This window comes from Pagrus major, chromosome 21 (genome assembly GCF_040436345.1).
Source record: "Pagrus major chromosome 21, Pma_NU_1.0".
Classification (NCBI taxonomy): domain Eukaryota; kingdom Metazoa; phylum Chordata; class Actinopteri; order Spariformes; family Sparidae; genus Pagrus; species Pagrus major.
Genome location: NC_133235.1, coordinates 29,789,428 through 29,807,365, shown reverse-complemented (window position 1 = coordinate 29,807,365; position 17,938 = coordinate 29,789,428). Strand labels below are relative to the sequence as shown.

General features: G+C 43.2%; 3 protein-coding genes across 5 annotated transcripts; all 3 read right to left on the bottom strand.

Moving 5' to 3' along the window:
* Positions 1-310: 310 nt before the first annotated feature.
* Positions 311-2,908, bottom strand: LOC141016628 (tripartite motif-containing protein 16-like). The gene is made up of 2 exons (XM_073491104.1): positions 2,850-2,908; positions 311-2,441 (listed from the first exon to the last, which is right to left on the bottom strand). The coding sequence occupies exon 2, from the start codon at positions 2,405-2,407 to the stop codon at positions 983-985; it is 1,425 nt and encodes a 474-aa protein (XP_073347205.1). The 5' UTR covers positions 2,408-2,441; positions 2,850-2,908; the 3' UTR covers positions 311-982.
* Positions 2,909-4,276: 1,368 nt separating this feature from the next.
* LOC141016658 (tripartite motif-containing protein 16-like) lies at positions 4,277-6,868 on the bottom strand. Of its 3 annotated transcripts, none has more exons than XM_073491157.1 (2): positions 6,811-6,868; positions 4,277-6,408 (listed from the first exon to the last, which is right to left on the bottom strand). In XM_073491157.1, exon 2 carries the CDS (start codon positions 6,372-6,374, stop codon positions 4,950-4,952), a length of 1,425 nt encoding a protein of 474 aa, XP_073347258.1. In that variant the 5' UTR covers positions 6,375-6,408; positions 6,811-6,868; the 3' UTR covers positions 4,277-4,949. The 3 variants fall into 3 exon arrangements, with proteins under 3 accessions (XP_073347258.1, XP_073347257.1, XP_073347256.1); XM_073491156.1 differs by having other exon boundaries at positions 6,780-6,827; XM_073491155.1 differs by having other exon boundaries at positions 6,741-6,825.
* A 1,329-nt stretch (positions 6,869-8,197) lies between these two features.
* LOC141017084 (uncharacterized) lies at positions 8,198-17,777 on the bottom strand. The gene is made up of 5 exons (XM_073491701.1): positions 16,115-17,777; positions 12,314-12,531; positions 12,139-12,269; positions 11,785-12,017; positions 8,198-10,647 (listed from the first exon to the last, which is right to left on the bottom strand). Exons 1-5 carry the CDS (start codon positions 17,775-17,777, stop codon positions 8,873-8,875), a joined length of 4,020 nt encoding a protein of 1,339 aa, XP_073347802.1. The 3' UTR covers positions 8,198-8,872.
* Between the last annotated feature and the right edge of the window lie 161 nt (positions 17,778-17,938).

Below are 17,938 nucleotides of genomic sequence, written 5' to 3'. Positions count from 1 at the left end.
GGAATATTGTTATCTGTAGTTTCCCAGAGAGCAAACAAACAAACAAACATGTGAATATAGATTATATTTATGGGTGTTAAGCAAATGCAACAGTTAGAAACTTGACATTCAAAATGTTATTAGGTATCACAAACAGCAGCCGATCAGAAAACTCTTGAGTCTTTAGTGAGGACAGTTAAAAGGACAGACAGTAACATGAACTTTGTGGTGTTTGAGGAGGAAAAGTGCCTCAGTTATACTCTCATATTAGTGTCACATGTCCTCCATCAGCTCTGTGTGAGACCCTGGAATGAAGACGACAAGAAAAGACTTTGTTCCTGTTTGTTTATTCACCATGTAAAGCTTCAGTTTGTTCACACGTCCCATCAGTAAAGTCTGTTCAATGACTCTGGTTCAATGATTTCACTTCATCCACACAATCAGTTTGTTTGAATCTCAGCTAAGTACAAGAAAATAATAAATGATCTTCCTCATATATTATTGAATTTGTGTGACGATTGGAACAACGACAGCTTTTGTTCTGCCAAACAAATAAATGTAAATGTGATTATAGATGAATTTAAACATGTACAAAGTGATGAGAACTAAATATGTAGGATAAATGAAGCTCTGCTGCTTTCTCTCTTTAGACTCATGCAGTGGGAGAGAAACAACAACATGCAAACACATCAGTACAAATATTCAACACACATTTAGAGCACAGACACGTTTATATCTTCATGCAGACAAATGTCAGTTCAGCTGAACAAAAGTCATCATGAGCAGTGAGAGCCTCCATGGTTAAACAGACACAGGAAGGAGCGCCACCTAAAGACACTCAAACATTTACACAACAACAGATGAGAAGATGACAAAGTCCCGCCCATCATGTTTGATTGACAGGTGAAGACACCACACAACAATCAGCCACAAACATGAAGACAGAATAAGTTTAAGAGTTAAAACTCAGAGTTTAACTCACTGTCCCTTAAATGACTTCTGTCTATTTGACTTTACTGAACTCAGCACTGGTGTCAGAACAATAAACATTAACTCCAGCATAGAGAGGCTGAGTGAATGTGGTCTGGACTCTGTGGAGGAGAGTGATGGTTTCAGAGACGCTGTAGAAGGACAGAATACCTGCACTGTGATCCAGGTACACTCCAACTCTGGAGGACACAGGACCTGAGACGGGAGTTTGGACATTGTTGTGATAAAAGTAATAACTGTCATTGACACAAACTAATGACCAAGATTTGTCATTTCGTCCAAACCCACTCACATCCTTTGTTCTGTTGATATTCTTGTATGCGACTGCTACATAAACTCCTCCTCCTCTCAACTCCACCTCCCAGTAACAACGTCCAGTCAGACTCTCTCTACTCAGGACCTGACAACAGTAAGTGAATCTGTCTGGGTGATCAGAATAAGACTGTCGTTGACTCATTCTTGTTACTTTTCTGTTCCCCTCAGATAATAACAGCAGTCTGTGTGCTGTGTTTGGATCCAGTGCGATTTCACGTGAACATCTAAAGAGTCCAGCTCTGGTCTCAGGCTCTGTTTGTGGGTTTGACAGTAAAACATCCACTTCAGTCACTGTCAGTGAGATGTTTGTCCATGTCTCTCTCAGGACGTCCTGTAGTTTGTCTCTGACCTCTGACACAGCTGCTGTCACATCCTCAAAGTATCTCCGAGGACGGATATTGATGCTGGATGAGTGTGTAGACTCACTGAGTGCTGACAGTGAGGGGTAGTTGTGTAGAAACTGGTTGTGATCCTCTGTGTGTGAGAGCTTCTTCAGCTCAGCGTCTTTCCTCTTCAGCTCAGTGATCTCCTGCTCCAGCTTCTCCTGAAGCTCTTTGACTCGACTCACTTCAGTTTCCTGCTGGGATCTGACCTGCTGCTTCACATCAGAGCGTCTTTTCTCCATGAGACGGATCAGCTCGGTGAAGATCTTCTCACTGTGCTCCACTGCTTTATCAGCAGAGCCATTGATGGCCTCCACCTCCTGTTGAAGCACCTTCACATCTTCCTCTCTGTCCTGGATTCTCTGCTGGATGTGTTGTCGACTCACCTCCAGCTCTCTCTGCCTCTCAGTCCTCTCTGCTGCAGCTGACACTGCGTCGTGGCCTTTATGTTCGTCCTTGGAGCAGAGATCAGCAGAAGCAGCTTGGAGTCCAGTCTTCTTCAGCTCCTCCACCAAAAATGCTAACATGGTGTTTTTCACCAGGACAGGCCTCGGTGTGAAGCTCTGCCTACACTGAGGGCAGCTGTGGATTTTCTTCTCATCCTCTCTGTCCCAGTGGCTTTTAATACAGTTCTTGCAGTAGCTGTGTCCACAGGGAATAGTCACCGGATCCTTCAGTGGATCCAAACAGATGGAACAGGAAATTGCTTCCTGCTCCACCTGAACTCCTTTCTGCGCCATTTCACCTCTCACTGTGTCTGAGAGTGTTGCTCTCCTGAAAAATGAGAAATACCCATGAGATTAAAGAACTCGGTCGTACATTTTAACAAGAATACTCACTTACATGATGTACAAATAAAGGCAGGAAAAGTAGAAAGGTCTCCACTCAAGTTACAAACACATTCACAGTATTTACCAAATAATATAAATGTTACTTTCAATGCAAAAACTAACTTAAACTCCACAAAAACTAGCTTTAGCCGGCACAAAATGGCGGCTACACTCGGTAACAGATTCAGGTAAACGTTCGGACTGCCTTACACACACACACACACACACACACACATACTCTACTAATGTCGACAAAAACCGTCCTCACAATGTAGCACTAACCTCGTCTTAACACTCTTCAACATGTCAGCAAGTTCTTACATTCATTTAACGCTGTTTCTCCACAACAAACCTGAAAATGTCGAGAAAGTCTCACAGGAGTGTAGAGATGTTTCCTCAGCGACGAGTTTTACTGTGCCGCGATTTCCTGTGTAGTTCCGCCTTGTCCCGCCCCACTGTGCTGTGATTGGCTGGTAGTCTCTATGCGTCCTTGTGATTGGAAGCTAAAGCTGAGAGCGTGGGGCGAGTCAATGACTACGAGCCAATCAGAGCACTGTAGTACTATCCAATCAGAGCAGAGTAGGGCGGGACTGTTGAGGAGCCGCTGTCTGTCTTCTTTGACTTTCTATGAACACTTCTGTGGAAAATGTGTCTTTGAATTGTGTCGATTTTCACATTTTGTTGGAGTTTATAATGATTGAAATTGCGTGTAATCACATTACATATAACAGCCATGTTCTCCAAGCATCGTGTCCTTTGTGAATCCCCTTCCCCACATTATCCAGGTCTCTTATCGTCCCTGTCAAATTATATGCATTATATTACTTTTTACATTATTTTATTCATTTATATAGTTATTATTCTGTCATATCAGAAATATAACACATTGAACTGGACAGTAGGAATATTGTTATCTGTAGTTTCCCAGAGAGCAAACAAACAAACAAACAAACAAACATGTGAATATAGATTATATTTATGGGTGTTAAGCAAATGCAACAGTTAGAAACTTGACATTCAAAATGTTATTAGGTATCACAAACAGCAGCCGATCAGAAATGCTGAAAGATAAATCCTGTGTGAATTGTGTCATTAATCACACACACGATGTTTGTCAGTCTAGAAGATTAATTTCCAAGTCAATCATTTAATTTGAGTAAAATCTGGTGTAGTTTTGTCAGAGAGCTACGTCGCCTCGCTCAACACGTCACCGACACCAACATGGAGCCAACTGGGCTCAGAAAAGGTAATAAATCTGCAGTATTTTCTACTATTCTTTAACAAAGGTATCACTTTTTTAGAGTAATGTAAGTTTGACACCACTGATCATAATGAATGAACACAAACAGAAAGTTTGCTTTAACCTCTGCTACGTCCCTGGTCAGCAGGATGATGGCGCCCTCTTGGGACGTACATCTGTTTTCTCACATAAAAACTTCACTGAGCCTTCGGCAGCTTCAAACAGCACCAGTAATTAGACATGTAAAGGTCCAGTCTGTAGGATTGAGGAGGCAACAGGAGCAGAAGTGGGATATAATGTTCAAGCACACAATATCTGTTGTGTCGTGTGTCAGGAATGAACACAACTTCTTTAAAACTGAACTTGACAATGACTTTATATATATATATATATATATAAAAAAAGAAAATCAGCTTTTTTAGTCTGTGAACTTTGTGGTGTTTGAGGAGGAAAAGTGCCTCAGTTATACTCTCATATTAGTGTCACATGTTCTCCATCAGCTCTGTGTGAGACCCTGGAATGAAGACGACAAGAAAAGACTTTGTTCCTGTTTGTTTATTCACCATGTAAAGCTTCAGTTCGTTCACACGTCCCATCAGTAAAGTCTGTTCAATGACTCTGGTTCAATGATTTCACTTCATCCACACAATCAGTTTGTTTGAATCTCAGCTACGTACAAGAAAATAATAAATGATCTTCCTCATATATTATTGAATTTGTGTGATGATTGGAACAACGACAGCTTTTGTTCTGCCAAACAAATAAATGTAAATGTGATTATAGATGAATTTAAACATGTACAAAGTGATGAGAACTAAATATGTAGGATAAATGAAGCTCTGCTGCTTTCTCTCTTTAGACTCATGCAGTGGGAGAGAAACAACAACATGCAAACACATCAGTACAAATATTCAACACACATTTAGAGCACAGACACGTTTATATCTTCATGCAGACAAATGTCAGTTCAGCTGAACAAAAGTCATCATGAGCAGTGAGAGCCTCCATGGTTAAACAGACACAGGAAGGAGCGCCACCTAAAGAAACTCAAACATTTACACAGCAACAGATGAGAAGATGTCAAAGTCCCGCCCATCGTGTTTGATTGACAGGTGAAGACACCACACAACAATCAGCCACAAACATGAAGACAGAATAAGTTTAAGAGTTAAAACTCAGAGTTTAACTCATTGTCCCTTAAAAGACTTCTGTCTATTTGAGTTTGCTGAACTCAGCACTGGTGTCAGAACAATAAACATTAACTCCAGCATAGAGAGGCTGAGTGAATGTGGTCTGGACTCTGTGGAGGAGAGTGATGGTTTCACAGACGCTGTAGAAGGACAGAATACCTGCACTGTGATCCAGGTACACTCCAACTCTGGAGGACTGAGGACCTGAGACGGGAGTTTGGACATCGTTGTGATAAAAGTAATAACTGTCATTGACACAAACTAATGACCAAGATTTGTCATTTCGTCCAAACACACTCACACTCCCTGCTCTGCTGATATTCTTGTATGCGACTGCTACTACAACTCCTCCTCCTCTCCACTCCACCTCCCAGTAACAACATCCAGTCAGACTCTCTCTACTCAGGACCTGACCACAGTAAGTGAATCTGTCTGGGTGACTAGAATAAGACTGTGGTTGACTGATGTATGTTACTTTTCTGTTCCCCTCAGATAATAACAGCTCTGTGTGTGCTGTGTTTGGATCCAGTGCGATTTCATGTGAATATCTTAAGAGTCCAGCTCTGGTCTCAGGCTCTGTTTGTGGGTTTGACAGTAAAACATCCACTTCAGTCACTGTCAGTGAGATGTTTGTCCATGTCTCTCTCAGGACGTCCCGTAGTTTGTGTCTGACCTCTGACACAGCTGCTGTCACATCCTCAAAGTACTTCAGAGGACGGATATTGATGCTGGATGAGTGTGTAGACTCACTGAGTGCTGACAGTGAGGGGTAGTTGTGTAGAAACTGGTTGTGATCCTCTGTGTGTGAGAGCTTCTTCAGCTCAGCGTCTTTCCTCTTCAGCTCAGTGATCTCCTGCTCCAGCTTCTCCTGAAGCTCTTTGACTCGACTCACTTCAGTTTCCTGCTGGGATCTGACCTGCTGCTTCACATCAGAGCGTCTTTTCTCCATGAGACGGATCAGCTCGGTGAAGATCTTCTCACTGTGCTCCACTGCTTTATCAGCAGAGCCATTGATGGCCTCCACCTCCTGTTGAAGCACCTTCACATCTTCCTCTCTGTCCTGGATTCTCTGCTGGATGTTTTGTCGACTCACCTTGAGCTTTCTCTTCCTCTCAGTCCTCGCTGCTGCAGCTGACACTGTGTCGTGGCCTTTATGTTCGTCCACAGAGCAGAGATCAGCAGAAGCAGCTTGGAGTCCAGTCTTCTTCAGCTCCTCCACCAAAAATGCTAACATGGTGTTTTTCACCAAGACAGGCCTCGGTGTGAAGCTCTGCCTACACTGAGGGCAGCTGTGGGTTTTCTTCTCATCCTCTCTGTCCCAGTGGCTTTTAATACAGTTCATGCAGTAGCTGTGTCCACAGGGAATAGTCACTGGATCCTTCAGTGGATCCAAACAGATGGAACAGGAAATTGCTTCCTGCTCCACCTGAACTCCTTTCTGCGCCATTTCACCTCTCACTGTGTCTGAGAGTGTTGCTCTCCTGAAAAATGAGAAATGCCCATGAGATTAAAGAACTCTGTCGTACATTTTTACAAGAATACTCACTTACATGATGTACAAATAAAGGCAGGATGAGTAGAAAGTACTCCACTCAAGTTACAAACACATTCACAGTATTTACCAGATAATATAAATGTTACTTTCAATGCAAAAACTAGCTTAAACTCTTCAAAAACTAGCTTTAGCCGGCACAAAATGGCGGCTACACTCGGTAACAGATTCAGGTAAACGTTCGGACTGCCTTACACACACACACACACACACATACTCTACTAATGTCGACAAAAACCGTCCTCACAATGTAGCACTAACCTCGTCTTAACACTCTTTAACATGTCAGCAAGTTCTTACATTCATTTAACGCTGTTTCTCCACAACAAACCTGAAAATGTCGAGAAAGTCTCACAGGAGTGTAGAGATGTTTCCTCAGCGACGAGTTTTACTGTGCCGCGATTTCCTGTGTTGTTCCGCCTTGTCCCGCCCTGCTGTGCTGTGATTGGCTAGTAGTCTCTATGCGTCCTTGTGATTGGAAGCTAGGCTGAGAGCGTGGGGCGAGTCAATGACTACGAGCCAATCAGAGCACTGTAGTACTATCCAATCAGAGCAGAGTAGGGCGGGACTGTTGAGGAGCCGCTGTCTGTCTTCTTTGACTTTCTATGAACAGTTCTGTGGAAAATGTGTCTTTGAATTGTGTCGATTTTCATGTTTTGTTGGAGTTTATAATGATTGAAATCGCGTGTAATCACATTACATATAACAGCCATGTTCTCCAAGCATCGTGTCCTTTGTGAATCCCCTTCCCCACATTATCCAGGTCTCTTATCGTCCCTGTCAAATTATATGCATTATATTACTTTTAACATTATTTTATTCATTCATATAGTTATTATTCTGTCATATCAGAAATATAACAGATTGAACTGGACAGTAGGAATATTGTTATCTGTAGTTTCCCAGAGAGCAAACAAACAAACAAACAAACATGTGAATATAGATTATATTTATGGGTGTTAAGCAAATGCAACAGTTAGAAACTTGACATTCAAAATGTTATTAGGTATCACAAACAGCAGCCAATCAGAAATGCTGAAAGATAAATCCTGTTTGAATTGTGTCATTAATCACACACACGATGTTTGTCAATCTAGAAGATTAATTTCCAAGTCAATAATTTAATTTAAGTAAAATCTGGTGTAGTTTTGTCAGAGAGCTACGTCGCCTCGCTCAACACGTCACCGACACCAACATGGAGCCAACTGGGCTCATCAAAGGTAATAAATCTGCAGTATTTTCTACTATTCTTTAACAAAGAGGATCACTTTTTTAGAGTAATGTAAGTTTGACACCACTGATCATAATGAATGAACACAAACAGAAAGTTTGCTTTAACCTCTGCTACGTCCCTGGTCAGCAGGATGATGGCGCCCTCTTGGGATGTACATCTGTTTTCTCACATAAAAACTTCACTGAGCCTTCGGCAGCTTCAAACAGCACCAGTAATTAGACATGTAAAGGTCCAGTCTGTAGGATTGAGGAGGCAACAGGAGCAGAAGTGGGATATAATGTTCAAGCACACAACATCTGTTGTGTCGTGTGTCAGGAATGAACACAACTTCTTTAAAACTGAACTTGACAATGACTTTATATTTTTTAGTGTGTGAACTTTGTGGTGTTTGAGGAGGAAAAGTGCCTCAGTTATACTCTCATATTAGTGTCACATGTTCTCCATCAGCTCTGTGTGAGACCCTGGAATGAAGACGACAAGAAAAGACTTTGTTCGTGTTTGTTTATTCACCATGTAAAGCTTCAGTTTGTTCACACGTCCCATCAGTAAAGTCTGTTCAATGACTCTGGTTCAATGATTTCACTTCATCCACACAATCAGTTTGTTTGAATCTCAGCTACGTACAAGGAAATAATAAATGATCTTCCTCATATATTATTGAATTTGTGTGATGATTGGAACAACGACAGCTTTTGTTCTGCCAAACAAATAAATGTAAATGTGATTATAGATGAATTTAAACATGTACAAAGTGATGAGAACTAAATATGTAGGATAAATGAAGCTCTGCTGCTTTCTCTCTTTAGACTCATGCAGTGGGAGAGAAACAACAACATGCAAACACATCAGTACAAATATTCAACACACATTTAGAGCACAGACACGTTTATATCTTCATGCAGACAAATGTCAGTTCAGCTGAACAAAAGTCATCATGAGCAGTGAGAGCCTCCATGGTTAAACAGACACAGGAAGGAGCGCCACCTAAAGACACTCAAACATTTACACAACAACAGATGAGAAGATGACAAAGTCCCGCCCATCATGTTTGATTGACAGGTGAAGACACCACACAACAATCAGCCACCAACATGAAGACAGAATAAGTTTAAGAGTTAAAACTCAGAGTTTAACTCACTGTCCCTTAAATGACTTCTGTCTATTTGAGTTTGCTGAACTCAGCAGTGGTGTCAGAACAATAAACATTAACTCCAGCATAGAGAGGCTGAGTGAATGTGGTCTGGACTCTGTGGAGCAGAGTGATGGTTTCAGAGACGCTGTAGAAGGACAGAATACCTGCACTGTGATCCAGGTACACTCCAACTCTGGAGGACACAGGACCTGAGACGGGAGTTTGGACATTGTTGTGATAAAAGTAATATCTGTTATTGACACAATGTAATGACCAAGATTTGTCATTTCGTCCAAACCCACTCACATCCTTTGTTCTGCTGATACTCTTGTATGCGACTGCTACATAAACTCCTCCTCCTCTCAACTCCACCTCCCAGTAACAACGTCCAGTCAGACTCTCTCTACTCAGGACCTGACACCAGTAAGTGAATCTGTCTGGGTGACTAGAATAAGACTGTGGTTGTGCCATTGCTGTTACTTTTCTGTTCCCCTCAGATAATAACAGATGTGTGTTTGCTGTGTTTGGATCCAGTGTGATTTCACGTGAATATCTTAAGAGTCCAGCTCTGGTCTTGTTCTCTGGTTGTGGGTTTGACAGTAAAACATCCACTTCAGTCACTGTCAGTGAGATGTTTGTCCATGTCTCTCTCAGGACGTCCTGTAGTTTGTCTCTGACCTCTGACACAGCTGCTGTCACATCCTCAAAGTATCTCAGAGGACGGATATTGATGCTGGATGAGTGTGTAGACTCACTGAGTGCTGACAGTGAGGGGTAGTTGTGTAGAAACTGGTTGTGATCCTCTGTGTGTGAGAGTTTCTTCAGCTCAGCGTCTTTCCTCTTCAGCTCAGTGATCTCCTGCTCCAGCTTCTCCTGAAGCTCTTTGACTCGACTCACTTCAGTTTCCTGCTGGGATCTGACCTGCTGCTTCACATCAGAGCGTCTTTTCTCCATGAGATGGATCAGCTCGGTGAAGATCTTCTCACTGTGCCCCACTGCTTTATCAGCAGAGCCATTGATGGCCTCCACCTCCTGTTGAAGCACCTTCACATCTTCCTCTCTGTCCTGGATCCTCTGCTGGATGTTTTGTCGACTCACCTCCAGCTCTCTCTGCCTCTCAGTCCTCGCTGCTGCAGCTGACACTGTGTCGTGGCCTTTATGTTCGTCCACAGAGCAGAGATAACAGATACACTGCTGATCAGTACGGCAGAACATCTTCATCACCTCATCATGACGAGAGCAGATGTTCTCCTTGAGCTTCTCTGACGGCTCCACCAGCTTGTGTTTTTCAAATGCAGGTGAATCATAATGAGGCTGAAGATGTTTCTCACAGTAAGAGATCAGACAGACCAGACAGGACTTGACAGCTCTCAGTTTCCTCCCAGTGCAGACATCACAGGCCACATCTTCAGGTCCAGCATAGCAGAGATCAGTAGGAGCAGCTTGGAGTCCAGTCTTCTTCAGCTCCTCCACTAAATCTGCTAACACGGTGCTTTTCACCAGGACAGGCCTCGGTGTGAAGCTCTGCCTACACTGAGGGCAGCTGGTGTCTTTCTTCTCATCCTCTTTGTCCCAGTAGCTTTGAATACAGTTCATGCAGTAGCTGTGTCCACAGGGAATAGTCACCGGATCCTTCAGTGGATCCAAACAGACGGAACAGCAGAACTTTGCTCGGTCCAGTTGAATGTTTTGTTGAGCCATTTCACCTCCGAGTGTCGACGACTGTCTGAGTTTCACTTCCTGATAACTGAAACTAGTCTGAGCTCTGATCTGAACAACATGAGCTTCCGCAGTGAATGAGGCTCGTCAGCTCCTTCACTTCCTGGTTACACCCTCATTCAAAGTGCAGATCTGAAGGGGAGGGAACAAGGAGATATAGTGACAGAGTGGAGCTGCTGTGTTTGAGAGCAGGAAGAAGAGGGAGGGCTGATCCAGCTGTGCTTCATTCCAGGACGAGGAGCCGCTCTGTGACTCTGGACTTTGTTCGCTCGTTTACAACGAAGCCTCAGTTAAAACCTGCTCCACATTTGAGAACATCAAAGTTTTTAGTTGTGAAATATTTCTGGGCTCCTCAGGCTTTGCTGACGGCTCCATAGTTCTCTAACTCTTCCTCAGATTGTGTTCAGTTTTATTTTCCTGCTCATAAAAACAGTCGACCTTCAACAGGGAGTCATCAAACCAGCCTGTCATGAAACACTGAAGCTGCTGGAATATAATGTTCTCACGTTTAATGATTAACATTTGACCTGGATTCATTCTGTCATTTAAACCTCTTCAGGTTCAGGAGTTTCTCTGCTGCTGACGTCTCGTGGCCTTTTTGCTCAGAGTAAATGTTCACAGAACAAATTCAACTTCAACAAAGACAGAAATTATTGTTGGAATAAACATTTATTGTATGTTCATATTCACAAAAAAGGAAACCAAATACTCTTAATAAAAAATGTAGCAAAGAAATAAATAAGTGACGTTCAGGACAAAGACTGAAACTGATGAACTGTTCCAGCTGACGGACCGACACTGTGGAGACACAAGATAATGTGTCAGGGAAGTAGATGGACAGAGTGGATCTGTGTCTGAAAACAGGATGAGGAGGGAGGGTAACCAAGCTCTGGTTCCCTCCAGGAAAAAGGAGCGGGGGAGAAACTGTGTTTAAACTTGTTTACAACAGACGTCTTTTCTCATTTTAAAACACTGGTCACTACAACATTTAGGACGTAAACTCTTCTTAAAAACAGAGAATTTAGAAATGGCTTCCCAGTTTTCAACATTACTGAGTTATCCTGTAATTCATTTGATTGAACTTTTCATTGATTACAACTATTCAAATATAGTACATAAAACAGATAGTTGATCCCTGGAAAGGTAAAGAGCATCTCAAGCAGACAGCAGGACAGACGCCTCAGGCGAGGGTCAAGATCGGTGGAGCAAAGCGAGGAGACTCTGGATGAAGGCATCGACACTGGCAGTGTAGTTAGAGCCACCCTGGATGTGGTGATGTAAGCAGGAGCGCTTTGGAGACTGGCCGGGGGGACGACCTGACTGGCAGAGCCACTCTGGAGGACGAGCTGTAGGTCGACTATGTCTGCAGAAATCCTCTGGAGACTGGGCAGGAGAATAACCAGAGTGGAGCTGCTCTGGAGGACGAGCTGGAAGCCTTGTTAATGGAGCTGCTCTGGAGACCAGGCAGCAGGACAACAGGCAGGAAGACGCAGGCCAGACTACTCTAGAAGCAGGCGACGAGGCAGGAGGTCAGGACTGGATTATAATTGCTGGAGTGCGACTGGATGGCTGACTGGAAGTCTGGGAGTTTGGGCAGGACCTTGATAGGGGTGGTCAACTGGAAGTCCGGAGGGTCAGGAGCAAGGACCAAGTGTCGGCTGGCCACCGACTGGGGACCAGGATCAGGTGTAGACTGGGCCACCGACTGCGGACCAGGATCAGATGTAGACTGGGCCACCGACTGCTGACCAGGATCAGATGTAGACTGGGCCACCGACTGGGGACCTGGTGGGTGGTGGTCTGAGAGTTGCTGGACAGCTCAGTTTCTGCGGCAGCTCGGTAAAGACCAGGAGCAGGACAGCTGAGAGGCATGATGTCAGTGGGAGCCACGCCTTCCTTCCTAGAAGGTTGCTTCAGGGCAGGATCAGGCAGGGAATTGACTTGCTCCATGTTCGCCATCTCATCAACTGGGAGGAGGTTAGTGGTCTGGAGGCTGTAGGACAAGGTCTAGCACAGGGGTCAGCAACCTTTACCATCAAAAGAGCCATTTTTGCCTCCGTCACTCGCCAAAAAAATCTGTCTGCAGCCGCAAAACATCTTTGTACCTTTTAATGAAGGTAACGCAGCCTAGAAGGTCAAACTTAGCCCATCAAGATTATTTATTTAATGAGCACTCATTTATAATTTCACATCATGTGGCAACTCTGCAGTGGGCTACTTATGCTCACAGTATAAGGGAGTTGAACTCTGCATTTCCATTTCAATGATGCCATGTTTTGGTGCATTAATGAAACAAAAGAACTAGCGGACAATTTATTACATTAGATTTTAATGTAAAATGTCAAAGCCAGAAGGAGCCACTGCAGAGGGGCAGGAGAGCCGCAGGTTGCAGAGCCCTGGTCCAGCAGAAAAGAGACAGGACGCCTTGACAACTTTTTTGTGGGGGCCGGCGTTAAAGCTCAATGTGTTGGCCAGAAGACTCCTGGGAATTATAGGAGACAGCTGCAAGGATATGGTTTCAAGTTTTATTTCTGCAGAAGAAAAGTTGATATTCTGTCAACGCCAAGTTCAACTGCAGTCAGGAAGCTTGTATAAGTCAAAGATGTGACGGTAAGAGCGATTTCTGGACTCAAATTCAGTTTGCTTCAGGTTCCCTTTGGATAGGCTTAGACTTAAAAATCACAGGAAAACTCCAAGACACTCAATTTTAAGCTATTGAAATGCCTTTATTGTCCTGATATATCAGCATCAAGTCTTCGTCAGGGAGAGACGCATTTATTTTTTAGATCTAACGTGACCATGAAAGGTGAAAAACTGCCTATATGTGCTAATATTGGTCTGAAAATTTGATTAGCTTAACATTTTCTGGGCAGCTTTATACAAAACTCTGGTTCAAGACAAGGAGAAAATATTTGGGTCATTTTTGAAAAAGTTTTATTCATCATATAAACCTTCAAATTCCAACTCGTGTACAATGATTTCACTTCAACCACGTGATCAATTTTTTTCCTTTTACCAGAATCTCAACCATGCACGAGAAAATGATGATCTTATTGATTATGATCAGGTTTATTACAGTTTTAATGATCCCTCATAGAAACACATCGTCTGTCAAACTGTAAAACATTTGATCTGTGAGAAAGACAAAAAAAAATATGTACAGATTTCTTCACAAATGTACAAAGTGGTGAACCAACATATCTACAATACAGGAAGCTCTGCTGCTTTCTCTCTTTGGAGTGGAAGAGAAATATCATACAAATACCTCAAGACGATCTATTGGATTTCACATGCTGAACATTAAACGACACAAAATCGACAAAAACCGTCCTCACAATGTAGCACTAACCTCGTCTTAACACTCTTTAACATGTCAGCAAGTTCTTACATTCATTTAACGCTGTTTCTCCACAACAAACCTGAAAATGTCGAGAAAGTCTCACAGGAGTGTAGAGATGTTTCCTCAGCGACGAGTTTTACTGTGCCGCGATTTCCTGTGTAGTTCCGCCTTGTCCCGCCCTGCTGTGCTGTGATTGGCTGGTAGTCTCTATGCGTCCTTGTGATTGGAAGCTAAAGCTGAGAGCGTGGGGCGAGTCAATGACTACGAGCCAATCAGAGCACTGTAGTACTATCCAATCAGAGCAGAGTAGGGCGGGACTGTTGAGGAGCCGCTGTCTGTCTTCTTTGACTTTCTATGAACAGTTCTGTGGAAAATGTGTCTTTTAATTGTGTCGATTTTCATATTTTGTTGGAGTTTATAATGATTGAAATTGCGTGTAATCACATGACATATAACAGCCATGTTCTCCAAGCATCGTGTCCTTTGTGAATCCCCTTCCCCACATTATCCAGGTCTCTTATCGTCCCTGTCAAATTATATGCATTATATTACTTTTAACATTATTTTATTCATCTATATAGTTATTATTCTGTCATATCAGAAATATAACAGATTGAACTGGACAGTAGGAATATTGTTATCTGTAGTTTCCCAGAGAGCAAACAAACAAACAAACAAACATGTGAATATAGATTATATTTATGGGTGTTAAGCAAATACAACAGTTAGAAACTTGACATTCAAAATGTTATTAGGTATCACAAACAGCAGCCGATCAGAAATGCTGGAAGATAAATCCTGTTTGAATTGTGTCATTAATCACACACACGATGTTTGTCAATCTAGAAGATTAATTTCCAAGTCAATGATTTAATTTAAGTAAAATCTCGTGTAGTTTTGTCAGAGAGCTACGTCGCCTCGCTCAACACGTCACCGACACCAACATGGAGCCAACTGGGCTCAGAAAAGGTAATAAATCTGCAGTATTTTCTACTATTCTTTAACAAAGAGGAGCACTTTTTTAGAGTAATGTAAGTTTGACACCACTGATCATAATGAATGAACACAAACAGAAAGTTTGCTTTAACCTCTGCTACGTCCCTGGTCAGCAGGATGATGGCGCCCTCTTGGGATGTACATCTGTTTTCTCACATAAAAACTTCACTGAGCCTTCGGCAGCTTCAAACAGCACCAGTAATTAGACATGTAAAGGTCCAGTCTGTAGGATTGAGGAGGCAACAGGAGCAGAAGTGGGATATCATGTTCAAGCACACAATATCTGTTGTGTCGTGTGTCAGGAATGAACAAAACTTCTACGTCTGTGTAGTAAAACTTGTTTGGAAAAAGCACCAAGTGATAAGAAAACTCTTTAGTCTTTAGTGAGGACAGTTAAAAGGACAGACAGTAACATGAACTTTGTGGTGTTTGAGGAGGAAAAGTGCCTCAGTTATACTCTCATATTAGTGTCACATGTTCTCCATCAGCTCTGTGTGAGACCCTGGAATGAAGACGACAAGAAAAGACTTTGTTCCTGTTTGTTTATTCACCATGTAAAGCTTCAGTTTGTTCACACGTCCCATCAGTAAAGTCTGTTCAATGACTCTGGTTCAGTGATTTCACTTCATCCACACAATCAGTTTGTTTGAATCTCAGCTACGTACAAGAAAATAATAAATGATCTTCCTCATATATTATTGAATTTGTGTGACGATTGGAACAACGACAGCTTTTGTTCTGCCAAACAAATAAATGTAAATGTGATTATAGATGAATTTAAACATGTACAAAGTGATGAGAACTAAATATGTAGGATAAATGAAGCTCTGCTGCTTTCTCTCTTTAGACTCATGCAGTGGGAGAGAAACAACAACATGCAAACACATCAGTACAAATATTCAACACACATTTAGAGCACAGACACGTTTATATCTTCATGCAGACAAATGTCAGTTCAGCTGAACAAAAGTCATCATGAGCAGTGAGAGCCTCCATGGTTAAACAGACACAGGAAGGAGCGCCACCTAAAGACACTCAAACATTTACACAACAACAGATGAGAAGATGTCAAAGTCCCGCCCATCATGTTTGATTGACAGGTGAAGACACCACACAACAATCAGCCACAAACATGAAGACAGAATAAGTTTAAGAGTTAAAACTCAGAATTTAACTCACTGTCCCTTAAATGACTTCTGTCTATTTGAGTTTACTGAACTCAGCAGTGGTGTCAGAACAATAAACATTAACTCCAGCATAGAGAGGCTGAGTGAATGTGTTCTGGACTCTGTGGAGGAGAGTGATGGTTTCAGAGACGCTGTAGAAGGACAGAATACCTGCACTGTGATCCAGGTACACTCCAACTCTGGAGGACCGAGGACCTGAGACGGGAGTTTGGACTTTGTTGTGATAAAAGTAATAACTGTCATTGACACAAACTAATGACCAAGATTTGTCATTTCGTCCAAACATAGATTCATTAGATCTCCCTGTTCTGTTGATATTCTTGTATGCGACTGCTACATAAACTCCTCCTCTCCACTCCACCTCCCAGTAACAACGTCCAGTCAGACTCTCTCTACTCAGGACCTGACAATAGGAAGTGAATCTGTCTGGGTGACTAGAATAAGACTGTCGTTGACTCATTCTTGTTACTTTCCTGTTCCCCTCAGATAATAACAGCAGTCTGTGTGCTGTGTTTGGATCCAGTGTGATTTCACGTGAATATCTTAAGAATCCAGCTCTGGTCTTGTTCTCTGTTTGTGGGTTTGACAGTAAAACATCCACTTCAGTCACTGTCAGTGAGATGTTTGTCCATGTCTCTCTCAGGACGTCCTGTAGTTTGTCTCTGACCTCTGACACAGCTGCTGTCACATCCTCAAAGTATCTCCGAGGACGGATATTGATGCTGGATGAGTGTGTAGACTCACTGAGTGCTGACAGTGAGGGGTAGTTGTGTAGAAACTGGTTGTGATCCTCTGTGTGTGAGAGCTTCTTCAGCTCAGCGTCTTTCCTCTTCAGCTCAGTGATCTCCTGCTCCAGCTTCTCCTGAAACTCTTTGACTCGACTCACTTCAGTTTCCTGCTGGGATCTGACCTGCTGCTTCACATCAGAGCGTCTTTTCTCCATGAGACGGATCAGCTCGGTGAAGATCTTCTCACTGTGCTCCGCTGCTTTATCAGCAGAGCCATTGATGGCCTCCACCTCCTGTTGAAGCACCTTCACATCTTCCTCTCTGTCCTGGATTCTCTGCTGGATGTTTTGTCGACTCACCTCCAGCTCTCTCTGCCTCTCAGTCCTCTCTGCTGCAGCTGACACTGTGTCGTGGCCTTTATGTTCGTCCACAGAGCAGAGATAACAGATACACTGCTGATCAGTATGGCAGAACATCTTCATCACCTCATCATGACGAGAGCAGATGTTCTCCTGAAGGTTCTTGTAGGGCTCCACCAGCTTGTGTTTCTTTAACGGAGGTACATCATGATGTGGCTGGAGGTGTTGCTCACAGTAAGAGGTCAAACAGACCAGACAGGAGTTGAGGGCTTTCCGTTTCCTCCCAGTGCAGACATCACAGGCCACATCTTCAGGTCCAGCATAGCAGAGATCAGCAGGAGAAGCTGGGAGTCCAGTCTTCTTCAGCTCCTCCACTAAATCTGCTAACATGGTGTTTTTCACCAGGACAGGCCTCGGTGTGAAGCTCTGCCTACACTGAGGGCAGCTGTGGGTTTTCTTCTCATCCTCTTTGTCCCAGTGGCCTTTAATACAGTTCATGCAGTAGTTGTGTCCACAGGGAATAGTCACCGGATCCTTCAGTAGATCCAAACAGATTGAACAGGAAATTGCTTCCTGCTCCACCTGAACTCCTTTCTCCGCCATTTCCCGATCTTCCCTCAGCGCCCTCATCTCGGCCATGGTCTCTTCATGGCGCCTCTGGGCAGCATCCTGGGCGGCAGCATCAGACCTCTTCAGGTAGGCCAACAGGTCATCCTCCCTCTACCGCTTCCGCGACCTCGGGCTGTCAGAGGGTCTGCTGGGGA

Bases quoted from the DNA above. Each gene is read 5' to 3' on its own strand.
- LOC141016628 (XM_073491104.1), bottom strand. From the start codon at position 2,407: ATGGCGCAGAAAGGAGTTCAGGTGGAGCAGGAAGCAATTTCCTGTTCC.
- LOC141016658 (XM_073491155.1), bottom strand. From the start codon at position 6,763: ATGTTAAAGAGTGTTAAGACGAG. The intron at 6,409-6,740 runs GTTAGTGCTACA...CTCATTTTTCAG, and splicing joins TTAAAGAGTGTTAAGACGAG to GAGAGCAACACTCTCAGACA.
- LOC141017084 (XM_073491701.1), bottom strand. From the start codon at position 17,777: ATGGCGGAGAAAGGAGTTCAGGTGGAGCAGGAAGCAATTTCCTGTTCA. The intron at 12,270-12,313 runs GTCAGCAGTCGG...CCTGGTCCGCAG, and splicing joins CCAGTCTACATCTGATCCTG to TCGGTGGCCCAGTCTACACC. The intron at 10,648-11,784 runs GTCTCCTCGCTT...GGAGCTGACGAG, and splicing joins TGTCGATGCCTTCATCCAGA to CCTCATTCACTGCGGAAGCT.